Raw genomic sequence first — 26,345 nt, 5'->3', positions numbered from 1 at the left:
CACCAACTTCTGGAGTTCACCCAAACTCATGTCCATTGAGTCGGTGATGCCATCCAACCATCTCATCCTCTGTCATCGCTTTCTCCTCCTGCCCTCAATCTTTCCCAGCACCAGGGTCTTTTCAAATGAGTTAGCTCTTCGCATCAGGTGACCAAAGTATTGGAGTTTCAGCTTCAACATCAGTCTTTCCAAAGAATATTCAGGACCGATTTCCTTTAGGATGGACTGGTTGGATCCCCCTGCAGTCCAAGGGATTCTCAAGAGTCTTTACTTGGACTGAAATACCTTCCCTGTGGCTTAGGGAGATGGCTACATGTAATCCCTTATATGAAGGGCATTTTACTGATGCTTTTTTGAGGTTAAGATAACTACTTATTTTTGTCCTATGATGTCAAGCCAGAATACATTCTAAAACCCTTTGAAAGATGCATGCTACGTGCATGCAAAGCACTTCAGTCCTGTCTGACTCTGTGCAACTCTGTGGACCCACCAGGCTCCTCCTCCTCTTGCCTAGGATTCTCTAGGCAAGAATACTAGAGTGGGTTGTCATTTCCTTCTCCTGGGGATCTTCCCAATCCAGGGATCGAACCGGTGTCTCTGATGTCTCCTGCATTAGCAGGTGGGTTCTTTACCACTAGTGCCAAAAAGATACCTGTATCTATATTTAATATCTATACATATAGATATATATTTACATATTGATAACACACAGTTTCGTGTATTTCATTCTCTTTTAAGTCCAGACTATCAAACTTGAGGAAAGCTTCAAATAATCTAGCTGCTGGGCCAGGAGATAGAATTGCTATTATATCTGTCGGGCACATAAAGTGCTCCATTTTACCTGCAGGGTCTCTGAGTTCCCATGGAGCAGAGGGGTGGCCCCGTGGCCTCCATGGTTAATGGGCCGAAGAGGCACAGCTGCAGCTTCAGAGCCCGAGACTTAAGGCTCCAACACTGGCTCTGCCCAATGCCAGTGCCCGGAGAACATCTCTGAACCCCCCAGAGCCTCTGTCTGCTTAATTTATGACCTGGAAATGGCAGTGTTGACCTCACCTAGTTTTTAAGTAAATGACATGAGATAAGGGATGTCAAACCCTTGCACAGAGCAGGCGCTGTTTACCCCCATGCCTCTACTCCCCTTTCTGTGCATCTTCTTACATGCATCCCTGCTGATCTGGTCACCCTGGCTCAAGATTTAGATTCTGATAAACACAGAACAAAATCATGTGAACAGAATATGATCTGAAGGGAAATAAGATAAGTATATAAAACAATTACACCTGATGGTCTTATTTAGTGTAAAAGCAATCTGAATTTCTAAACGAAGAGGTGGTGGTGGTGGTTGTTTAGTCCCTAAGTTGTGTCTGACTGTGTGTGAGCCCGTGGACTGTAGCTTGCCGGGCTCCTCTGTCCATGGGATTCTCCAGGCAAGAATACTGGAGTGGGCTACCATTTCCTTCTCCGGGGGGTCTTCCCAGCCAAGGGATCAAACGCAGGTCTCCTGCACTGCAGGCAGTTCTTTACCACTGAGCCGCCAGGGAGGTAGCACTATTCAGTGTTACTGTTAAGGTTTGATTGCTTGGCTAATAGTTTTAGTAATTCCACTAGTTTCAGTAATTACTGTTAATATTACAACCACAAGCAAGAACAGGGCTGCTAAAAATAGGGACCTCTGTTCAATCTCAGAAAAGCTCACAAATTTATTTATAGCTCTTTGTCAAATATGCCTCTTTTCATTTATAATTATTTGCCTGGAATACACAAGGGGCATCAGCAATGTCAGTTCTACAGATCTGTTCTGCCTCCCTTCAGTCATTTAGTTAAAATCAATCCAAGTCTCATTACTGTGCTATACTGATTTTTTTAAATCAAGTAATTAAAATCCATTTCAATTTCCCTTCTACTTGATCAGAAATTAAAAAGTTGCCAATATGCGCTTTAAAACAAAGACTGTCCAATAAGAATTAATTTAAAAAAATAAAATAAGACAAAGAATGTATTTGTGTAGCAGCTTGTGTCAAGCTCTATTATGCTCAGAGTCCAGATATGGTCAAGTTCAGGCCCTAACATACTATGTAACTACGGCCTCATCATTTTTGAGTTTCTATTCAAAAAAGAGAATAACTGTGAAAGCATCTTGTAAATTGTAAAGCACCACATTAATACAGGCTATATAGAGCTTTAAGCGTAATAAATAAATCCAATAATTTTTTTTAAAGGATCCTGAGCAATTTCTGAAGTTTCAATTTGCAAAATTTTTATCTATCTTCCTCAGACTCAAATTCTGTTTTAAATAATGTTTTTATTTATTTGGCTGCACCAGGGTTTAGTTGCAGCATGTGGTATCTAATTCCCCGACCAGGATCCAACCTGTGCCCCCTGCATTGGGAACGCAGAGTCTTAGCCACTGGACCACGAGGGAAGTCTCACAAATTTTCTTTTAAATTTATCTGAAGGTCTCCAGAACTAGTATCTAAAAAACTAAGTCTTGTTTTCCTAAGCACATCTGTGTCAGCTTATTAACCTGACATAAAACCCCAGAATTCTTCTACATGGTTTTTTTTCCTCCATATCTCTTTTCCAGAGAGGCCCAGAACTTATACTTAAGGATTATCAGCAAGCAGGATCAAATGTGTACTTACTGAATCCGAAACTGCTACGTGAATAAAACTTTCGAGGATGGAAGAACTTAGCTGATCCATGACATCAATCATAGGTCTGTCATCGTCCTGAAAAGAAGGGAGGCGATTACTCTCCGTGGGAAAATGAGCCCTTCCACCCTCCCCACCGCCTTTGTCCAGCACAGGCAGCAGAACAGCTTGCAAGGTAGTGATAAGGGTTTTCTCAAAGAAAAGTGAGTGCCGAGGTGTGAAAGGTAGTGGGTAAAACTCCCTGTGGTTCTGAGTTTAGTCTTACAAGTTTCAGCGGAAGAAAATTAGAGCGCCAATTTGACCTTGTACTGAAAAGACATTTCAATTTCGAAAACTCAGGTACATACACTTACTGAAACTGGAATCTAAACCTTAGGATCACACCTTATTCACTAAAGTGTTCAGGTTGTCATTAATTTTCAGGAATGCAAACGCCACAAGGGTATGCTTTGCTAGACCATGATAAGGCTACATACTTAAGTCACTGATCTGCTAAAATAACATTAACTGTTGACTGTGATTGAATTTCAGTCCCAAAGAAAGTGCGCTGGAGACTGACCGCACCCTCTCTGTGGTCCCTATGTTGGGCACAGCTGTTTGGTAAAAGAAGCAAACTGGAAAAAAGGCACAAGAGAAAGCATCTTACAGGAAATTCTTCTACATGAATAGTACTTATACGCATGAACGTGTGTATCCTTGCCATTCTTTAATATAGAGAGGCTCAGGAACACGAAATCATTTACTTAGAACCCTTATAGGAAAGCTGCGGAATGTCCTTACTTGGAATGTCCTCATTCCTCATTCATACTTGCGTATGAATGAGAATGATTTCAAAAAAGTTGTGGCTGAAAAAAATCAAACAAAAAAACGGATACAGAGAACAGATTAATTGGTTCCCAGGGGTTGGGGGAGGGGTGGCAAAATGGGCAAAGGAATAAAAGAGGTATAAACTTCTGGCTATAAAATCAATCAGTCACACAGATGTAATATACAGCATGGCAACTAGTGTTAACAATACTGTATTGCAAATTTAAAAGTTGCTAAGAGAGTAGATCTTAAAAGTTACCACAAGGAAAAAAAAAATCCTGTAGCCATGAGTGGTGATGGATATTAATTCTTGTTGTGGTGAACGTTTCACAAGATAAACAACTATGGAATGCTGTACACTTGAAACAAATAATGTTGTATGTTGCTTGTATCTCAATAAAAAAATTTACCGAAAAAGACCAGCTGTGGCTGGTTAAAGAAAGTACCATATGAGAAGCATACTTAACACAGCTTGCTGAAGTAGCAAAGAACCTGGGCTTTAGAGGCATATATAAATATGGTTTTCAATTCTAGCTCTGCCACAGCCTAGCTGTTGATTTTAGGTATGGCATTTAACCTCCCTAAACCTCACTCTAAGAATATGTGCAATGAGAACAAAAACAGTATTGATTCTCAGGTTCTTGTGAGGTTATACCTGAGGTTATTCTCAGGTAATTATTAGCCTCACAATAATAATTATCATTACTACTATAGAGACTTAATGAAGGTTTATCAAAATAGACCGTGTCCTAAGAGATCCATTCACTAGATCCCAGAGATGTCCTAAAACACATCAGAAAGCTTGCTGTAGAAATGTGAGCAGAAAGGACTGGGATACATTTGAAAATATTTTGTAAAGACAATGATCATTTTGAGGAGGATCATAAAACCAAGATTAGTGATTAAAAACAAGAAAATGGAAAGTAGCATTTTTCTAAATAAGCATGTGAAGTATGTCCTTCTTTCATCAACTTATGGATAGGGTTTGACCACCTGTGCCTTAACCTTACCTCTTAACCTAAACAAGGGCGTACAGCACTTGACCAAGTGCGGAAGACTAGCTGGAGACAATCATTAATTAATTAATTAATCAGCTCATTTCTCTTGTCTCAAGAGGACATGTTTTCTTGTGATGCCATTTTTGTACCACTATTGAGACTAAACAACTTTCAGTAAGCTAGAATGTTTGATACTTTGCTCATTCTAAATGGAATGCATTGTTTTCTCAAGTTCATTCTCTACTATAAATGTAACAACAACTTCTTAATTCTACATACACTGAACATTATGAAAGAAAATGTTCTGTTACTGAATCATAAGATGCACTCCTTCCCAAAGCATCATCACGTAGAAGATCAGGAATGGTCTATTCTACTGCCCACAGAATATATAACTTAGTTCCTGCAGATCAAGAGTATGATTTCACAATTAAAAACCCACCCTCTTTCAAAAATTGACATGAAAGTACATAAAATAGTAATGTATTCTTTACAGTTTTTAAACTTTGAAACTGTTGAAAGATATGAATTGGAAAATTCAGAAAAACAATCCATACCTCAGGCTGACCCAGAGCAACAAATAAAGCTCGAATTTCCTTGAGTATTAAAACAGACAGTTTGCGTGTGGCCACCTGGAAACTGCAGAGTAAAACCAGGGCAAAACCTTCCACAGCATGGAGTACACTGCAGTGGGGACCTCGCTCCGACTGGATTCGGTGGCTGGAGCCATTGGCAATTAGCTGTCACGCAATGAAAAAAAAATTCTATGTTCAGAAAAACAACAGTGGAAGAAGTTGCCACTCGTCTATGTACGTCTGGCACATTTGACCTTGTAATACTGACATAAATTACACTGGCTTAGAACCAGACATGTCTATAAATTCATTATTATTCATGAAATCTCACAGATCCCTTTTTGTTTTCAGACCACTTACTACTTTGGAATATCATCAACCCTCTGGTGGTTCTAAAAACGAATACCTTTTCAAAGACTATTAGTAAGAATAAAAACCACTTCCATCCACACCATTGGAGATGACCCTATATATTTAAAGTGACCTAATTTGATTTTACTTAAATTCTCCATAGCGATTTCTCTATTTTAGTTACTACTAAACTGAAGTTTCAAATGTTGACTTTCTAATCAGATTTGGTGACCTGTTTTCATGTTAGTTTTTAATCTGGGTTTTGCACGTTGAGTAGAAGGGTTCTGAAAGTTCCCAAACTAAGTGAGTCTAAAACAAGAGCAAGAAAAAAAATAAATAAATAAAACAAGAGCAAGCAGACAATGGGGCAGATTCCGCCTTCATTTCCAGCTTCCTTTTATAAGCATATGCAACCCTTGTCTTCCTCCTTGTCATCTTTTGGCGAGTGTAGGACACAAGGATGGAGAAATGCCCTGAACCTGCTCTCTGAGGCCAGCCCATCTGGGATCTAAATATTCTCATACTTCCTGAGCCTTGACATTCCGCAGACCCTCAGTTAAGCTCTTCTGCAGCCAGGCAGTTCCTCTATGGGCTCACTGCCAGTGCCAAGTCATGCTGCCTGGGTTCTCCTCCGATTACACTCCTCCTCAGTGTAAATGAGGAATGCTCTCCAACATGGTATCATTATTTTTATTACCATTCAGGTTTGAGGCATGAAAGAATAAAGAAACCACAAGACTACTTTCTTCTCTGGATAGTGGAGAAAGCAACTAATTTGTGGCTGACTAGGGACAAAAGAAACTGGTGGGCAGCTAACTTTTATATATCCACACCCACATCTAACCCTACATCCATATTCATAGTTATACCCGTATATGCTTTAGATTCATATCCACATCAGCCTCCATAATGCACATCCAACTCCATGTTTATACTTATATTCATATGCCTTAGATGCATACCAATATCCATATTCATATCTGCTCTAGATTCATATCATATCCAGATATCTAGATATCTATATTCATATCTGCTCTAGATTCATATCCATATCTACCTCCATAATCCACTCCACCTCTATATTCATATGCCTTAGACACATAGCCATATCCATATTCATATCCGCTCTAGATTCATATCCATATCTGGACCCATACACACATTCATATCCAGTTCTAAATGCTAATTCACATCCACATTCAGCTCTGGATCCATATGCATATCTAGATACATATCCATACCTAGATCCGTCTCCGCATCTACAGCGAGATCCACCTCCGCCTCTATTATCTCTTCCCTGTGGTCATCTGCTCATACAAACAGATTCTGAAACCTAATTCCCTGAAAGAAAACAATTTCTACTTTCTAAATGCCTTGTTAATAAGTCTAACCTGATGTGACATAATCATGCCATGAGTTTCTCGGTCACAGATTAAGCAGCTGGAAAAACTCAGGGTCACCCCTTGGAAGAAAGTTCCTAGACAGCTGAAAGTAAGAACCCAGAAGGTTCTCTGGGCTGCCACTTATATATATATATATATATATGTACTCTGTAAAAGAACATCAATTAACGGGAAGAGCGTGAAAATTACCTCTGCATTTCTGATTTTGTTGGCCTGTTCGTAGACTTTTCCTTGCGTTTGTATGACCAGTTTCCACTGGGTGAGCAGCTGGAGCAGGAGCTTGAGAGACGAGTCGAGGAGCGTGTGATGCATGTCATTTACTTCCCGAAGCAGGAAGTTGGTGAAGCCAAACAGGACATCTTCCCTCCAGTCTGAGAAGTCGACAAGTAAGCCCTGAAGAGAATTTTGGGCAATATGTCGCAGTTCATCATCCATATGAATAGAGAGCCTGTGAGATGAATAAAGACAATGATGTCAATTAGTAGTTTTTCTTCTATAAAGGAACACATGTAGGGCTCTGCTTTTATCTGTGTCTGAAAATGGGTTACCCTCACCTAATATGACAGTTTTCACTCAGCTCCCCTAATGTTAACATCTTATGTAACCATGGCAGTTGATTAGAACTAAGATGTTAACATTGGTTTGATGCTATTAACTAAAATACAGATTTTATTCAGATTTTACCAGTTTTCCATTAATGTCCTTCCTGTTTCAGAATGCAATCCAAGGCACCATGTTGCATTTAGCTGTATATACTTTTTAATATATTACTGACTATAAAATAAGCTCTAATAGTATCAAAGCTTACCACTCTTCAAGATGGTACTGGAGGGACTCGTCCAGAAGTTGAGTGAAAATGAACAATTAAAAGTTAGGTCAGTTATCCTCAATTGGTTTTGCCCCCACCAAGGGATTTTTGGCAACGACTAGAGACATTACTGGTTGCCACAACTTGGGAGGGTGCTCCTGGTATCTGTGTAGAGGTGGAAGCCAAGGACGCTGCTAAACATCCTACAATGCACAGGCCAGCGCCTATGACAAAGAATTATCTGGACTAAAATGCTGACAGTCAACAGCTTGTTCTATGAGCAGTATTCCATGTTATGGCTATATCATAGTTTAATATTCACCCTGAATGGCATAAGGATAGTTTCTGTGTTTTGATTATAAGAAATAAAGCTTCTATCAACATTCATGTAAAATAAAATGCTGATGATGCCAGAGTTGAGAAATCTTGAGTCTGTCAACTGAAGAATAGCAGTGTATTTGTGATTTAAGCTAGAACACAATAATAGTAAATCTCAACATCGGTATGCAGCATTAGAGCTAACATCACTTTTTATCGAGTTACTCATTCACTTATTTAATATACACACATTTTGAGGCCCTCCTAAGATTCAGCCCTTAGATTGGCTGTGTTTACCGGGTAGAGTGTTAGCTAGAGCGAGGCGTGAGACAGGCCTGGAGAGGGAGCAGGGGCGGTTCGATTGAGGGTCTGTGGGCCACCCAAGGAGGTGACATAGCACTAAGAGGTTAAGTGTGTGCACCCTGGAATTAGATCACCTGACTGCTGTCTTTGCCTCTGTCACGAACAGCTATGTGACCACGTGCTAGTTGCTGAACCTCTCAGCCTCTGAGCCCCAGTCAGGAGACTGGGATAACAGCTGTACGTGTATCTCATAAGCCTGCTGTGAGCTCCTGAGATGATCCACGCAGTGTTGAGCACCACAGCAAACATGGAGTACATGTGAGCACCTCGTGCGTGGGAGCTATTACAGGAAGAAAATGAATTAATTCTGAAAGTTACAGGGGGAAGTAACAGGATGAGGCTCACATCTGAGGGAAAAAAAAAGTTAGGCAGGAATACGGAGGGTGCCTTGAAGAGGTCACAAGACTGAGGGCAGAGACCATCTGGGAGGTCATTAAAGTGACTCAGCCACCAAGTGGCGGAGGCCTGACCCAAGAAAGAGAAGATGCAAAGAAGGGAGAGAGGGAGAGTGAAGATACCTAGGATATAGAATTTCCAGGGCTCAGCAGCCTGGAAGTGTTTAGTGTTTAAGAAGAAGGTGGCCGAGTCAACAGGGGCCCCCTAATATCCTCAACCAATAGAAAAAGAAATTGTGAACCAGAGTGGTTAAGGAACTTTCTCAAAGTCCAGTATTCTAGCTCAGGACTTCTCATCTTTAATGCAAAGTTTTCTCCACAAAACAGGTCTGGAACAGTTACGTATTTTTGAATAGACAGTATTTCAGAAACTTAATATGGAATATCCTTATTCTCTGGAGCAGGGGTTCCCAACCTTCGGGATCTAATGCCTGATGATCTGAGGTGGTGCTGATGTAATAACAATAGATATAAAATACACCATACATGTAATGAGCTTGATTCATCCTGAAACCACCCCCCTGCCCATCGACCCCTCTGTGGAAAAATTGTCTTCCATGAAACTGATCCCAGGTCCCAAAAGAGTTGGGGACCGCTGCTTTAGAGCATGAAGTACGCTAATTGGTCCAAATTTGACCAGATAACCAGACAAAAGCTCATTCATAAGCAGGAAAGCTGTATTTTTCTGTTCCAAAAGCAAGTCAAGTTCTACAAAGATGCTGAGAAGGAAAAGCTAATTCTTCAGGGCAGACTTGCTATTAAGTCTGCAATTATCAAGCAGATCACAGTTGCTAAAAGAACACACAGAGGTTTTAAACCTGGGGCTTCTAATTAAGGACTAAGGAAGGACATCACAAACTTCCTTTGTATTTCAATCCATTTCTGTTATAGAAACCACCCAGTTTGTGCTGTTTTATTATATATAAGAAACCAGGCAAGCACATTGCTTTAGAGCCAAAGTCAAGAAAAAAACCATAGCATGGTCCATTTAGATGAAGCTTTTCAGAAGTTCCAGTACTTTCGGATTTCCAATGAGACCCACTCTACTCTTCATCTCACCTTGTCATCATTCACAATTTGCAATCTGGAATCTGTCTTCATTTTAAACTGACAGTGTGGGATCACAATAAGGACTCTGAGAGCCTGAAGTTGGTGCAGCCCTTGCTATTTTTGGTGACCACTGCTCTTGAAATAATGCTATTCACATGCTTGACTGGTGAAAACACTCAAAAACATTCCTGGAGTACAGACAGACAGGACCAGGGAGGGGAGAGAGCTTTGGGAATAAAAGGCTCAGTTGATAACAGAAGTGGAATGTTTGTGGAAGAAAAAGGTCCAGTGTCATGGAACTGAGATGGGGTGAAAATAACATATCAAGGCAAGACTGAGTGGCAGCAGGTGAGAGAGAAGAGGAAGATGCTGTGGGAAGGGCTGGGGTCCCCCCACCCCCGCACCGTTCCTTGGAGAGTATGGAGCTGTGTGATCACATACAACTGCTGCTTCTTCCACCCAGCACTTTCTCATTTTTACTTCTGTTAGATTTTTAACCAGATAATCACAGCATCATCTTGTGGAGCACATGGGATTGAATATTATAAAAGAGAAAGTGGGAAAAAGATTTTAGCGGTCTAAAAAGGAAAAGAAGACTCAGAGGCAAACGAGAAAGATGCTCAGCCACCCCTAGGATGCAGGAAGTGCCAGGAGGCTATTGATGCTGGCCGACCTACTTGCAACTTCCTGGTCCAGTGAGTGAGGAGTGGCTAAGGAGAGGGCGCCCCAAACCCCGGCAGAGCCATCCCACTGAGAAATCAGAAAAGGATGGGTTCTTGCCAGTAACATAAACACCTGTGATTACAATAAACGACAGTCCTGTGAGAATCTGGAGGCTGCAACTGAGAGAGCAGAGAGACGTTTAAAGAAGGCAACTCAGGAAGTCTGACCAGCTTGGGGGACCTAAGGGAAAATTTCTAAGAAGCTGATCTGGTTTCCAGGAGCCGAAAATGGGGTCACAAGTATATGGTTACACACAAGATCACTGACAGGGCTTGAAAGGACTCCACCGTGACACAGGAGTCAAGCACACCCAAAAAACCGCTACTGCCAACATCAGCTGCGTGTGTCATCCCTCGTCCCCCTCTCCACTGGCAGCTGGCACGGGGTGCAGGGACCAGAGTGGCCTGATTCAACAGGTGGCCACAGCCAATGGTCCCGAAGCCCTGCCTGGAGTCAGGGGTGTAGGTCAGGGGTACAGTGTGAGCACTATGCTGAGTAAGGATGTGGGTTAAGTGGGGAAAACCCAGAGCCTGAGCAAGGCCGCCTTCTTTGTTGGTCAGACCAGACAAACCACTGAACCAAAAATACTTCCATAAAGGTGAGCTCCACTTCAGGTGGAGCTGGCTCTTCAGTCGCTTTGAAGAGTTTTGTTGCCGGAGGTTCGCTGGGAGCGACTGCAAATTCACAAACTACACCCAGAAGAAAAGCTCCATTAGGAAGGACAGCCTCATTTCAACTCTGGCAGGACCGACCAAAGGTTATCAGACGTATGAGGGACCTGCTGGCCCACAACATCACCAAGGGCAGAAGGGGAAGAAATGGTTGAGAAGGGAAAGCCCAGAGGGAGACCAGGGTTTCTAAGAGGAGCAACACATGCTAACAAGTGGACTGTTAACCTCTGCAATGTTCACACCAGAAGCAGCAGAAATTTCCTCTCTAAGGTGTTAACAGAATGAGCTTCCACTATTTACAGTGCCTTGAACTACTTCTCAATTAAAATGCAGAAATAAGATGAAGTGGTCTAACAAGGACCTACTGTGTAGCACTGGTCAATGCTATGTGGCAGCCTGTATGGAAGGGGAGCTTGAGGGAGAATGGAGACGTGTATAATACATGCAATGTGTGGCTGAGTCTCTTCCCTGTTCACCTCAAACTGTCACAAACATTGTCTGTTTATTGGCTATACTGTTTAGTTGCCAAGTCTTGCCTGACTGTTTGCGATCCCATAGACTGCAGCCCGCCAGGCTCCCCTGTCCATGGGATTTCCCAGGCAAGAATACCAGAGTGCGTTGCCATTTCCTTCTCCATAATTGGCTATACCCCGGTACAAAATAAAAAGTTAAAAAATTATAAGATAAAATTATAAAGTAAAAAAAAAATTATTAAGGGGTTTATCAAGGCAGTATGTTCTCACCTGGCTACTCAAAACAGCCACCCTCTGCTATATACACACAGGCTAAAGAACCAATGATAAATGGTAAATTTAAGTATTTTTCAGATACTACCAAAGGTGGAACTGTGAATGCATGACCTCAAAGTTCTACCAACTGAAAAGAAACACTCCATAAAATGTGCATGAATTGCATAAAACCAATGACATCTGTCACTTCCATTCTGCTTCAGGAAAATTCTATAAATTTGAGCAACTGACTTTTACTCTTCTGAAATTCAAGCTCCTTGTCTGAAAATAGGAATGAACGTGTGCCCACTTTCCTACATCATGTATATGAAACTGTACATTGTGGCATCGTATGTTATTCAGATTCAAAGATGCCTAAAAATAACAACTAACATTTGCTCAGAGCTTACTGTGTTCTAGCCCTGATGTTAAGTGATTTGTATCCATTGTTTAATTCTCACAAGCCAATTTCATATTTTTGAAAGGAGGGTCAGCAAAGCCTGAATGCAACTAGAGTGCTACAGCAAGTGATGAAGGAGCCTGTGGACTGTTGGGTGGACAGGTCTTTCCTCTTGTCAAGGGCAGAACAGGAAACATTTGGGAAGTGAAAGACAAAAAAGATGGCAACTGCCAAGGAGAAGAGTAAGCTCCCCCTTCTTTGCTTGTGGCTCAGACAGTAAAGAATCCACCTGCAATGCAGGAGACCAGAATTTGATCCCTAGGTTGGGAAGATCCCCTGGAGAAAGGAAAGGCTACCCATTCCAGTATTCTGGCCTGGAGAATTTCATGGACAGAGGAGCCTGGCGGGCTACAGCCCATGAAGTTGCAAAGAGTTGGACACAACTGAGCAACCAACACTTTCACTTTTCACTTTGACTTGAATTGCTGGGAAGGGAGCCTCTAGAGGACAATCCTTGAAACTCCTGTCACTAAAAACTGACACTTGCCATCTACCTCTACAAAGATTAAATTATGAACCATTGCAGCTGCTGACCTTCAACACCTTCTGAAAGAAGTTCAGGATGGAGATCAGGAATGGGGCACACTGTGCTCTGGGAAAAATTGGCAGAGCAGGCCTTCAGATAGTAAGATATTTCCAGGAGAAGATTTTATGAGCCTAATTCTTATATCTCCTCATATCTAGAAAAGCACGAAAATCCATCATGGTGACATGTGCTCTGCATGAATAGCAGCTGCCTTCAGGAGACTAGCAGAAACCTTCTGCAAAAAATATATGCTCGATTTTGCATATTTCCCCTTCACTGAAATCACATATATACTTGACCTTCTCCCGACCTCTTTGGAGCAGTTTCTCAGAGCTGTCTGAAATGCTGTCTCCTGGGCTACAGCCCTTACTTTGCCCCAGGTAAAACCTAACACAACTTTCACCCCGTATCAGTATATATATATTTTCAGCCGACACTCATTCAGGGAACTGAGCTGTGAGGGGCAGCAGAGCCTGCATGAAAGTTGGTTTGCCGATTATGAAGCAAACCAAGTTTTTCTCTGGTAAAAATGTACCATGGATGTGACCATGAGACTGTCTGAAATAAAACGGCTCACAGCTCTCGGATGAGACCGTGTCAGAAGTCAACTGAATCCAAATGTGACTGGACTGTAGCGGAATAAAGTGAGTGAAGGCTTGGAAACCCCATTTACTGCTCTTCAGCTTCTTCACTTCTGCCCTGTGACCTTCTTGAGAGCTAAAGGGGATCATTTTCTCATAGGTTAATGAACCCAGTGTGAGGGCCAGCTCTCTGAGTTATCCTTCCCCTGAGAGAACATCCTCCAGCTTCTTTTGAAGCTTATGAAAAAGGCCTCTTCACAGGCTTCCCATATAAGTCCAGTCATCTTCTCGACTTCACCCTGAGACTTGAACTCTCAAGAATATTTATTTGTTCTTTCCCCTCATAAAAACAGGACCCACTGCTTTGGACTCTGTAAGAATGTACACAATAATAAACACGATACACTATAAATAGCATTGCCATTCCAACCACGTCTGACAGAATTCCCTCCTGACATGCCAGGCACGGAGGGTCTGCAGACCCAGGCGTCACTGGACACTATCAAGGTGATTTCAGAGGTAAGAGTCTCCCACTCAGATTTACAGCAAAAGAGCACTAGAGATGTTACCAAAAGGCTGCACGACATTAAAAACAGCATTTCAAAGGGTTTGGTTACATAATCATCACCAGTTAGAAAGTCACTGAAATAAGTGAACTTTGCTTCTACTTCAGTTTAACTGATAGCTGTCTTTTCCCTGTTGACATTTTCTTTCAGATGAACCAAATGCTGCCAGGTTGTCTGTGAGCCCTCTCAATAGGCTTGTGAGAAAAAGACAGGCTGAGGGGTTAAATACTTTGTCTAGATCACTTGGCTAGTCAAATGGCAAAGCAGAGAAGCAAAATTCAAGACTTCCCAAGGGACTCAGTATCGTTCCCATTTCGGGGCACCTCCCCCACAACTTTCAAGATGCTGGCCCCTCATTCTCTTGCCTGGAAAATTCCAGGGACAGAGGAGTCTGGTGGGCTACAGTCCACGGGGTCACAAAGAGTCAGACACAGGTTCAGTTGAACCTGAGTGGCCACGGAGAGCGGTCTTTTGTCCCCTGATTCCACAGTGCCCCTGAAGCCCTCTCACTCAGCGCCTCTCCTCTGTGGAAATATCAACACTGGTCTTCTGGTCACACCACCCTCCCCACTGTTGTCTACGGCAAATGGACAGGCTGCACCTCTACATCTTGGGGTGACTTTGGCACTTGTCTTTTCTTTACTGTCAGTCTTTGCCATCACACTGGGAGACTCCGTATTAGCCTGGATGGTCCTTTAGAGTATCTTGGTCTCTTTCTTCCTTGGCTCCTCCCACCTCCAAATCACCATGTTTATCATGCATTGGGAATCCACCCTCTGTGCATAAGTGCTTAGTCGCTCATTCGTGTTTCACTCTTTGCAACCCTATGGCCCTACAGCCCGCCAGGCTCCTCTGTCCATGGGATTTCCCAGGCAAGAATACTGGAGTGGGTTGCCATTCCCTTGTCCAGGGGTTCTTCGCAACCCAGGGATTGAACCTGGGTCTCCCACATTGTAGGCAGATTGTTTACCATCTGAGCCACCAGGGAAGTCCCGTGGATAAATAAGGTTATGCATAATACATCTTTAATCCAATCAGCATCAATATCTGTTATCCCTCTCTGGGCTTTCCACCATTATCAGATTAACCAGCCAGAAATACTACTTTCTTTTATCATGTTATTCTCCACAAGTCCAAACACCTCAGGTAGTAGTAAAGATTAGTTGAAGATATGCCTCTCCAGTCATTTCTATTTATCAGGGGGTTTCCAAACTCCTTTTTCTTCTTTTTTTCAAATCATGATGACTTTTGTTCTTCCTTCTTCCACCCTTTCCACAAACCCCATTTCTAATGATTTTGTCTTCCAAATGTATTCAGGTTATAAGTCACTTATGATTTTTAAATTAAAGACATGCATAACTGTCAACCAGAACTTCAGATCAACATGAGAAAAATCAAGCTTACTTAAGTACAATAATATCATTTCATTCAAAGAAAATTAACCTGAGGTTCAAGCTGGACTGTGAATTCTTATGGAGGATGGTGGGGGATAAATGTATGGATTTTGGAAGCTTTCTGAAGTACAAAACTACAAAACTTAGCTTGGGATCCCTGTTTCTTGGCCCTCCAGGGGTGTGGGTCTCAGATTGAGAATCAGATCCTGAACGAACTTTTTCCTGAACAGACTCATGTCATGTCCTGGTCCCGCCTCTGTCCTTGTCCTCACATCACTCCTTCTGCATCTGATTCTGTCTTTCCTTCAAGGGCAGCTCACGTTCCACCATCTTCCAGGAGTCACCTGCTGCCATCCCCAGACCATGGTAACCCTCCTACCCTCTGATTTCAGGTATCACATATTTTGTGTGCCATTAATTTGCAGAAGTTCAGGCTTTAGATTACTACTTACCTTATGTGCTTATGTCTTTGCTTCTATATTGAATTTTAAACCTCTTGAGCATGGGAGTTAAAAAAAAAAAGCTGAAACCAAAAGCATTTCTTTACTCTTTCTGGGCATGCTAGATAGTACTGAGAGTTAATAAATGTCCATTTTTTAAATGAGCATTCTTTTAGGAATCATGACAAAGGATTAAAATTGAGTTTGGTGAAAAAATGCCCACCACAGTCCTCACCTACCTCGCCAGCAGGTCAATAAGTTCAAGTTTTGACATCCCATCAGGAAGCAGTCGAGGAATAGCAGCAACACAGGTCCTGAAAAGATCTATTTTTGGCTTTCTCTCACCCCTGGAATGTGAAGACAAAGTTTAAACATAAGTCAAAGGTTGTGAAAACATTTTTAAAAATTGGTCAAATATGTAAACAAAGACTAGAATCAAGGCCTTCTGAATCACCACCTGGTGTCTGCTCCACATTATTTTTTAAAAACAAAACTATTTTAGTGCTCTTTTAAGCTTTAATAGCCTCAAAAGTATAAATGATAGAAACTCACAAAAGCTATCCTTTGATAGTTTAATTTTTAAAATTCCTTTTATACTTATTTAGTTTGTGAGTTCTCAATAATACATTTTTAATTAAAATTTTTTGTTTTAGCAAACATCAGCTAACTTTAAAAAAAGCATTACAATTAAAATTTCATGTTATTCTTAGTGTTTACGTCCTTTATAGCTTGCCCAGTTCTAAGAGAACTTATGAACATGTAAATGTTGGACAGAGGTAAATATCTAAAGAGGAAAATGTCAGTAGCAGAAGCATTCTATCATACATCTTTCTATTCAGTGGCTTTCTGTAGGTTTGGTCCCTGTGGGCTGCCATAAAGATACTGAATTTACTAAAATGCCTAAATGCATCAGCATGTAAGAAATGTATTGTAGTCATTCCTACATTCAGCACTGAAAAATAGGATTTTAATATATACAAGGAATGGTGCCTCTAACAAACACAAAATCCGAAAGCTTCTGTAATGAGTTATGCTTCTCACTGCTGGTTTTCACTTTTTTTTTTTTTAGTGCATCCAAAAATCAGTCTTTCATATTGTCAAGTAAAATCCTGAAATGTATATAATTGTGCACCCATTTCTGTTTTTTTAAAATTACACTGATGGTCCTGACCTCTATGGAGATTTCCTCTTTCTAAGCTAATTAATGTCTTCTATGGGGCCACCTCATGTGAAGAGTTGACTCATTGGAAAAGACCCTGATGCTGGGAGGGATTGGGGGCAGGAGGAAAAGGGGATGACAGAGGATGAGATGGCTGGATGGCATCACCGATTCAATGGAAGTTAGTTTGAGTGAACTCCGGGAGATGGTGATGGACAGGGAGGCCTGGCGTGCTGCGATTCATGGGGTCGCAAAGAGTTGGACATGTCTAAGCGACTGAACTGAACTGATGCGGCTTCCCTGGTGGCTTAGCAGTAAAGAACCTGCCTGCCAATGCAGGACACACAAGAGACTCAGGTTCGAGCCATGGGTTGGGAAGATTCCTGGAGAAGGAAATGGCAACCCACTCCAGTATTCTTGCCTGGAGAATCCCATGGACTGAGGAGCCTGGCGGGCTGCAGTCCATGGGGTCACAAAAGAGTCAGACACAATTGAGTGACTAAACAAACAACAATGCCTTCTATATGCTGCTGTAAAATGTGAAGGGAAAACATAAATTTGGTGATAAATTACTTCAATTTTTACTAGTTTAAGTAGGTAACTGATTCTTAACCATATATTTTATCAATAACCTTTATGGGAAAACTAAATTACACATCAAATCTTTCAAATGGCTTAAGTGATAAAATAAAACAGCATATTTAAATTCTGATTTACTCCTCTGAGAATTAATGCAAAATCGGCACCAAATTAACACAGTCCTAGGACACAATAATGAAAACACAAAGTAGCACAGAAGCAATTTCTTCCTGGAATAGCATATTCTATTCTGTGTTAGAACAGAAATGTAACGAGCAGAATCCATGCTCTCTGTAAGCAAAGAGGATAATCGGACAGCAATTTCCCTCTGTGACTACTTTTTAGCATGTGTTTGTAACTTTGTTAGGAATGAATACAAAACTGTTTATACAAAAAAAAAAAAAAAAGACATCTGTCATTTCTAAAATACTTTGTTTTTGTGGGAAGCTGTAAGATTATTTTCTCTCCTTTCCCATGGTCATTTTGCAGGGGATGCACACAGACTCTGCACAGTGGCCTCCGATCAACTGAAGGAAGGAGCAGACTTCAAATGATATCTGTGACGGCTGGACAGAGTTAGAGCCTGGTGACTGCTGTGAGTGCTCATGTGTGACACACAGAGTCATTTCAATAGCTCTCCTGACGTGCTCTCCAGATGTTTTAAACACCTGGGATTACGTTCCTATCTGTCGGAAAACAGACTGACCCCGCCTGGCCTGAAGTGTATGACCAATTCTGCCAGACAGAATTCCCAGCTGATAAAGCGAGCCCAGATTAGAAACTCTCAGTGGGGCCTGGTTTCCTTTTACTGCAGTCCTCACTCCCTCGGCTTTTATAGGAAGTCCGTGTGTGTGCACCCAGTCATGTCTGACCCTTTGCGACCCCATGGACTGCAGCCCGCCAGGCTCCTCTGTCCATGGGATTCTCCAGGCAAGAGTACTGGAGTGGGTTGCCATTTCCTACTCCAGGGGGATCCTCCCAACCTGGGGATCAAACCTGTGTCTCTTGTATGCCCTGCATTGGCAGGTGGGTTCTTTACCACCTGCGCCACCTGGGAAGCCCCAGATAACATAGTATTTATTAGCAGACATTGTATAATTATTATTAACAAACATATTATTATATTTCCTATTATTACCATTTTTGCCAGCATAAAGCACAAGAGGGATGAGAAATGGAGACAGCAACACAGAAGGCTTCATGTTTAAGTTCACACCTTACACAAGGCCTGGACCAACCTCAAATACCAACTCCAATAACCGTTTCCATTAGCATGGTATGGACCTCAACTCTCTTTCCCTAAATGCTTATATGATTCTCTAATGTTTCTCCTTGTGTTTTAGAAATGCAGCCATTAAATATTTTCCACTTAACGGTCTGCTTTAAAACCTAGCACAAAAACTTTTTCTAGCCCAATTTGAGGGTCTTAAGATGGTTGACTAGGAAAAAGTAAAGAATCACCTTAGAAAAGGTTTGAGGTATTACTAAAATACAAATGAAATGTTTACACTTACATTTAAACGTGTACCCTTTTAAGGTTTTGAATATGTTTTAGTCCTGACCTGTTCTATGACCTCTGCATTACAAACATAGTTTTCCTTTATTTATTATTATTGTTTTGGACGCACCACATGACTTGCAGGATCTTAAGCTTCCCAACCAGGGATGAAACTCATGTCCCTAGCAGTGGAAGTGTGGAGTCATAACCACTGAAAGGCCAGGCAAGTCCCTCACAGTTTTCTTTTAAACATCTTTCATTTCTTGACTGTTTTCAAAGGAAACAACTATATGGAGGAAGTTTTAAAAGCACTTCTTGTATCTTCTACATTATCAATTGAAAATTGCTTAAACATATTCAAAGAGTACATAATAAGGAAGTTAAAGGTTTATGGACAATCTGGCAATTTGTGAGATAAGTACTAGATCTGTAGACAAGATTTCAATGTTATTAACTTAGGTCACTATCACTTCTGCTATCATTTTGATTGAAAAGTCTATAGCAACATGTACTCCATATCATTTCAAGCAAATGATTGGCAAGCTATAGAAAAATATACATTGTATAACCCATTTTTATTAAAAAAATATATATTTGTGTTGACATTGGGAAACTATGGAAGAAACCACCCTGAATCAAGGAATGGCTGCAGATTTTAAGTGGAGCTCTGTAGAGGAGGTTTTCATTTTAACTTGCCATACTGCTAAATATGCATTAAAAATAATTCTGTATTTTTAACTTTATTTTATCATGTTTTGTTTCACTGTACTTTGCTTTTAACATACTAATGTTAATACACACCAATAACATGAACTTTCCTACATAGGTAACAACCTTCCTGTTAATAGTGATACTTAGAACTGGATGTGCTAAGTATCAGCCTGCCAACATAGAAGCCGCAGGAGATGAGAGTTTGATCCTTGGGTTGGGAAGTTCCCCTGGAGTAAGAAATGGCAACCCACTCCAGTATTCTCACCTGGAGAAGTCCATGGACAGAGGAGCTGGGCAGGCTACAATGCACGGGGTCACAAGAATTTGGACATGACAGAGCACACATGGTAAGTGACAAAGAAAATTTTTCTAATTATATTTTTAGAAATTTATGACACAGGTGCCAAATATAATTTAATTCACAGTTCAAGAAAGTCCAAACTTTCTTAAAATGAAAAGTCACAACCAAATCCATGTTCCTGCCATAAGCAATCAAAAGTAGCAAATACAAATTGTGTGAGTTTCTAATGAAGAGCACTAATTACAAATCCAGATCTCAAATTTTGGCTAAGAGCATCCGATTTCTACATTTTAAGCTACAAATACATTCTCAAAATCCAGTATTTCTATGACATGGTTACATAGAGAATATTCAGTTCAGTTCAGTCGCTCAGCCGTGTTCGACTCCTTGCGACCCCATGAACCGCAGCACGCCAGGCCTCCCTGTCCATCACCAACTCCCGGAGTCCACCCAAACCCATGTCCATCGAGTCAGTGATGCCATCCAACCACCTCATCCTCTGTCATCCCCTTTTCCTCCTGCCCTCAATCTTTCCCAGCATCAGGGTCTTTTCCAGTGAGTCAGCTCTTTGCATCAGGTGGCCAAAGTATTGGAGTTTCGGCTTCAATATCAGTTCTTCCAATGAACACCCAGGACTGCTCTGCTTTAGGATGGACTGGTTGGATCTCCTTGCAGTCCAAGGGACTCTCAAGAGTCTCCTCCAACACCACACTTCAAAAGCATCAATTTAGCACTCAGCTTTCTTTATAGTCCAACTCTCACATCCATACATGACTACAGGAAAAACCATAGCCTTGACTAGACAGAACTGTGTGGATAAAGTAATGTCTCTGCTTTTTAATATGCTATCTAGGTTGGTCATAACTTTCCTTCCAAGGAGTAAGCATCTTTCAATTTCATGGCTGCAATCACCATCTGCAGTGATTTTGGAGCCCCCCCAAAATAAATTCTGATACTGTTTACACTGTTTCCCCATCTATTTCCCATGAAGTGATGGGACCAGATATCATGATCTTAGCTTTCTGAATGCTGAGTTTTAAGCCAACTTTTTCACTCTCCTCTTTCACTTTCATCAAGAGGCTCTTTAGTTCTTCACTTTCTGCCATAAGGGTGGTGTCTTCTGCATATCTGAGGTGATTGATATTTCTCCTGGCAATCTGGATTCCACTTTGTGCTTCCTCTAGCCCAGCATATCTCATGATGTACTCTGCATAGAAGTTAAATAAGCAGGGTGACAACATACAGCCTTGACGTACTCCTTTTCCTATTTGGAAACAGTCTGTTGTTCCATGTCCAGTTCTAACTGTTGCTTCCTGACCTACATACAGGTTTCTCAAGAGGCAGGTCAGGTGCTCTGGTATTCCCATTTCTTTCAGAATTTTCCACAGTTTATTGTGATCCACACAGTCAAAGGCTTTGGCATAGTCAATAAAGCAGAAATAGATGTTTTTCTGGAACTCTCTTGCTTTTTCCATGATCCAGCGGATGTTGGCAATTTGATCTCTGGTTCCTCTGTCTTTTCTAAAACCAGCTTGAACATCTGGAAGTTCACGGTTCATGTATTTCTGAAGCAGGGCTTGGAGAATTTTAAGCATCACTTTACTAGCATGTGAGATGAGTATTAAGCAGGTTTAACTCTCACATTTCAGGAATACTCACTAGAAACAAGTGAACTTGTGATTCTTATAGATGGTATGACTGTAAACTGGTGGTGTTGCTCTAGCACATGGGCTTGGGAGCAAAACATCACTTCTGAAAACCGTGGACCAGAAAAAGTCTTGCGCCCATTTTCTAACTTACTGGCCTAATGATACTTGAAATATAGCCAAAAAAGATCTTGGATTTCACTTTACTTTTATAGTTAGCCAAATATTATTAAACTATGTTTTTAATATCCCTAACACTTCTTTAAAGGAAATCAACCCTGAATATTCATATATTCCTTGGAAGGATTGATGCTGAAGTTGAAGCTCCAATACTCTGGCCACCTGATTCAAAGAGCTGACTCACTGGAAAAGACTCTGATGCTGGGAAACGTTAAAGGCAAAAGGAAGAGGGTGGCAGAGGATGAGATGGTTGGATGACATTACCCACACAAATGACATGAATATGAGCAAACTCCAGGAGATAGCGAAGGACAGGGAAGCCTGGAGTGCTGCAGCCCAGAGGGTGGCAGAGCCGGACACGACTTAACCACTGAATAACAACACTTCTTAGAGCTGACTCTAATCAGATGAGAACGATATACAAATTAAAGGAGAAAGATCTCTGCTGGTGCCTTTTGGCTCATTAATCCTTCACTGAAAACTTAGTCCTCATTTATACTCACGTGATCATGTCTTCGGGTTCTTTGTTTAACATCTGGACGTTAGTCAGCATCATACACCTTCCTACTTCTTTATCAAGGTGCCTTAAAATGTTGTCCACAGCTTTTCGTACTTGAGAGTAATATAATGACATGCCTGAAAAATATGCATTATAGTAACATATTTGACTGAATCTATCAAAGAGTGAAATTCCCAGTTTATTTATCCTTGGTGATGTATTTTTTTATTGAAGACTTTCTGTGAGTCAATGTGTTCTTGGAGAAGAGTCTAATTCTGCTGATTAGACCAACCTATTTAGCAGAATTTAATTCTAATTCTAATCTTTTATCTGCAGGATTCTTAGCATAGCACCCTCATGTAGTGGGTGTTACCCAAAGAATCATTTAAATTTAACACATGGGAAATCCAATTCTTCAAAGGCAAATATTTTCCAGAAGAGTTAAAATAAAAAAGGAAACAAAGTTCCATGCTGGAATTTTCATGGTTTTGCTTAGTATAAAAAAAATCACCATGATGAGTGATTATCTGAATCAAAGGTAGTAAAAGACAATGCTCATTTGGGGTTAGAATTCTAATAACTTTATATTATAAATATAAATATAATTATATTTTCCCCAAAATAAACATTTTTTTTAGTAACAGTAATAAAATGGTGACACATTATAAATTGTTAAATGAAGGAAGATGATTTCAGTGATATTATTTTTATCATTCTCAGCAGAGTGGAAGGCAAATGTGTATAGAATATGTATTTCATATATGTGTATACATTTTCTATATTTATGTATATAATAAAAATGTAAATTGCTTTGCATCCAAAATTTGTGCTTTAATGAAATAATTAGTAATGATTATTTCTCATGTATTAAAAATTTTTGAACTCATTTAACCATTTCATAACTAAAGAGAAATATTTTAAAGAAAAAAGTTTCCTCATATGTTTCCTCCAGGTCTTCGGAATCAAGGAACTGTCTTAACAAGTTTGAAGCATGTTTGTAAATTCATAAACTCAGTAAAAAAGGAAACAAATGCAAAAAGTTATCTCTTTGGGTTAAGATAGTTAAATTAAAAAGAAAATAATCTTATGTAGGCTAAACCCAAAATATACCCTGGCAGATATGGGGTTTGGCATGTTTAAAACACAGATTAAACTAATTTTACTGGGAAAAAAAAAAAAAGGAACCATAAAAATGGATGCAGGAATGAATAAGTGAATGAACATATTTTTATGGCTGCTTTATAAACAGGATTCTCTACCAAAGGACACAGATATCTTAGAAATTTACTGTAAACTGCAGATAATCAATATTAGAAGTTTGAAAAGACCAAACTTGGATAAAAATCTAACATTTAAACAACAAAATGTTTAACAGGAAGTTCCAAAAAGTTTAAAGGGCAGTAAAACAAACCACAGACTGAATCAAAACAATTAATGTTGAAATGTCTCATCAGCTACTTTTATGAATATTTTTTAAAAGTATATCTCACTAAGGGTGAGTATCTATTGGTCATTTTAAAGGCTTAATAAAACCCAGCGTGAACACATCTTTGAAACCCACCTATCATTTTGGCTTCCTCTTCAGTTAGTGTCTTACTCAGATACGTTTTCTTCACCCTCAGTGTGTTTCCTGAAGGGAGAACAGCCCCGGTAACCGGCATGGGAGGTTCTCCATCCTTCTGCTGCAAGCTGTCGGCTATGACCAAGAATGCCCTTAAGCCAATATTCATTCTCTGTTAGGAGACAACATGTTCATGATGAAGAGAAAGACCCAATTACTGTCGTGAAATCAGACCAGCAGTCCTTCAGAGAAGTTAAGCATGGCTTGCCATCTAGATCAGAGTGGGAAAGTCATTTAAAAGTCACAAGAGTTGAGGCCAAATCTGAGAGAATAAACGAACATGGATGTGAGCAAGCTCCAGGAGATGGTGAAGGACAGAGAAGCCTGGCGTGCTGCAATCCATGGGTTCGCAAAGAGTCGGACATGACTGAGCGACTGAACAACAAGGAAGTAAAATTAAATTTCTGACGCTTTTGTTGCTGCGTCACAAGGAAACAACTGGGAAGACTTTCACCAAACTTGCAGGGCGTGTTAAGAGATGAGCAGACTCATTCTCTTTGGGGGATCCTGGGTGCACCTCAAAGGGACAAGCGGCCACCCTCTGGAGCTGCTTCAGTAAGGTAAACTGAGGTCAACAGAAGTCTCTTCTGTCTCCTGGAAGGAGACACGTTAATTCACGATGACTGGATGAAAAAACAAAACAAAACCAAACACAAAAACGGAGTTCTAACTGCGAATCACAGAAATAAGAGTTGTCTGCTCTGAACTGCAGGTTTCAGACTTTGGCATCACAAAGGCTGGTGAATTTGAAAATAAATTTAAAGTATTCAAAGCCATAGAACCTGTTACTGATAACAACACAAAAGCTTATAAGAAGAAATGTCCTTCTGGGCCAGGTCACTATCTTCCTCAGTCTCAGGTAATGGCTCCAAAAGATGACGCAGTAAGATAGTTGCTTCCAGCAGCGATCATCTTAAAAGGTCAGAAGGTACTAAAACATCTGTTCTTCCTTTAACAGCCACATGTAAACATTTACACTCATTATTTTCAAACCACATCAAGTTAATAAGTTCCCTAAGTAGACTACTCCCTAATGCAGAAAATAATTACCAGAAGTAACACTGATAACCTAATTACAATTTATTGAATTCTTAAAGTATATCCAGAACTGCATATTAACTCTCATCTTTAAAACAGCCATGCAAGGAAGGTATGATTATTTTTATTTTTCAGGTGAGTAAACCGAGGACCACGTTAACTAGTAGGTGGGAAGCTAAATATCCAAGTTGAGTTTGCCTGGATCACCCATTCTGTAGTACATGATTACACGTACTTATAAGATGAAGCAATACTTAGAGTTTTATTATTTATTTCAAAGATTTATTTCTCTGTGGCTGCACTAGGTCTCTGTTGCTGCACACAGGTAGACTGTAGTCATAGCCAGTGGAGGCCACTCTCTAGTTGTGCCGCGTGGGCTTAGCTGTCCTGTGATATGAGAGATCTTCCCAGATCAGGGATTGAACCTGCATTGGCAGGTGGACTCTTTATCACTGAGCCAGGGAAGCTCTGACTTCTAGTTTTAAACTATTAATTCAAGATTCAAGGAGTAGGGAGATTTTAAGCAGGATGTGGGAAACATTTCTCTGGCCCATTCATACTCCATACAGTGTGTATTTTATGATTTTTATGGCCTTCACTAATATTCTCTCTCCATTTTCTAATATGAACAAGTATTAATTAAAAAATTGACTGTATATTAAAATTCATTAGTTCCCTCATTTATTTCAGTAGTTCTTTCTGAAATGTTCTCTAGGCTTGTGGATTTTTTTTTCAAGACGCAGCAATCATTTGGATGAGGAGATACAACGTCCAGTTCAGGAGATGCAGTACCCATAGGATGACCGTGAGTTGAAATAAATGATCAAGCCATTATCTGCAAGTGGATTATCCGATTTGTGAGCCATCCTGCCAGTTCTCTTAGTTTTCCTTTCCTCTGAATAGTATCAAGGACAGAAGTGAGCTGGAATAGTTTAAGAAGTATATTTTTAACTTAATTTCAAAAATAATTTCTTCTCATGTTTTATATAGCTCTGTATCATGCCTCTCCTATTATTCGTCTGGTCTTAAGAAATTACTTAACTTTCTCAAGGCCAAGTCTCAGGTTCCTTTCTGTAGAATGAGAATACTAATACCTATTGATCATATAGGGCTATGGTAAAAATTAATGCTGGAAAAGTTCCTACTAGCAAATATATTGTAGGCAAGAATCTTCACTGTTTTCCTATTGAAGTCAAGTTTACTGAGATATAATCACATGTAGTAAAATGCACTCCTTGTCTACAGTTCTTCCAGTTTTGAGAAACATAGTCCGCTAACTATCATCATCACAGTCAAGATGAAAAA

The 26,345-nt window shown here is 40.4% G+C and overlaps 1 protein-coding gene across 6 annotated transcripts in view; it reads right to left on the bottom strand.

Annotated features, from left to right (window-relative positions):
• The window catches only part of FRY (FRY microtubule binding protein), a 328,278-nt gene that overhangs the window by 102,734 nt on the left and 199,199 nt on the right, over positions 1-26,345 (bottom strand). For all 6 annotated transcript variants that reach the window (XM_013968161.2, XM_018056623.1, XM_018056624.1 and 3 more), the window contains 6 exons: positions 23,943-24,114; positions 22,386-22,518; positions 16,048-16,155; positions 6,975-7,233; positions 5,014-5,196; positions 2,643-2,729 (listed from right to left, as the gene is read on the bottom strand). In XM_013968161.2, the coding sequence (XP_013823615.2) occupies positions 2,643-2,729; positions 5,014-5,196; positions 6,975-7,233; positions 16,048-16,155; positions 22,386-22,518; positions 23,943-24,114 (942 nt within the window). The remainder of the gene's footprint in view (positions 1-2,642; positions 2,730-5,013; positions 5,197-6,974; positions 7,234-16,047; positions 16,156-22,385; positions 22,519-23,942; positions 24,115-26,345) is intronic.

This window comes from Capra hircus, chromosome 12 (assembly GCF_001704415.2).
Source record: "Capra hircus breed San Clemente chromosome 12, ASM170441v1, whole genome shotgun sequence".
Lineage (NCBI taxonomy): Eukaryota > Metazoa > Chordata > Mammalia > Artiodactyla > Bovidae > Capra > Capra hircus.
Note: the sequence above shows the minus strand (reverse complement) of the source record. Positions and strands in the feature narration are given on the sequence as shown.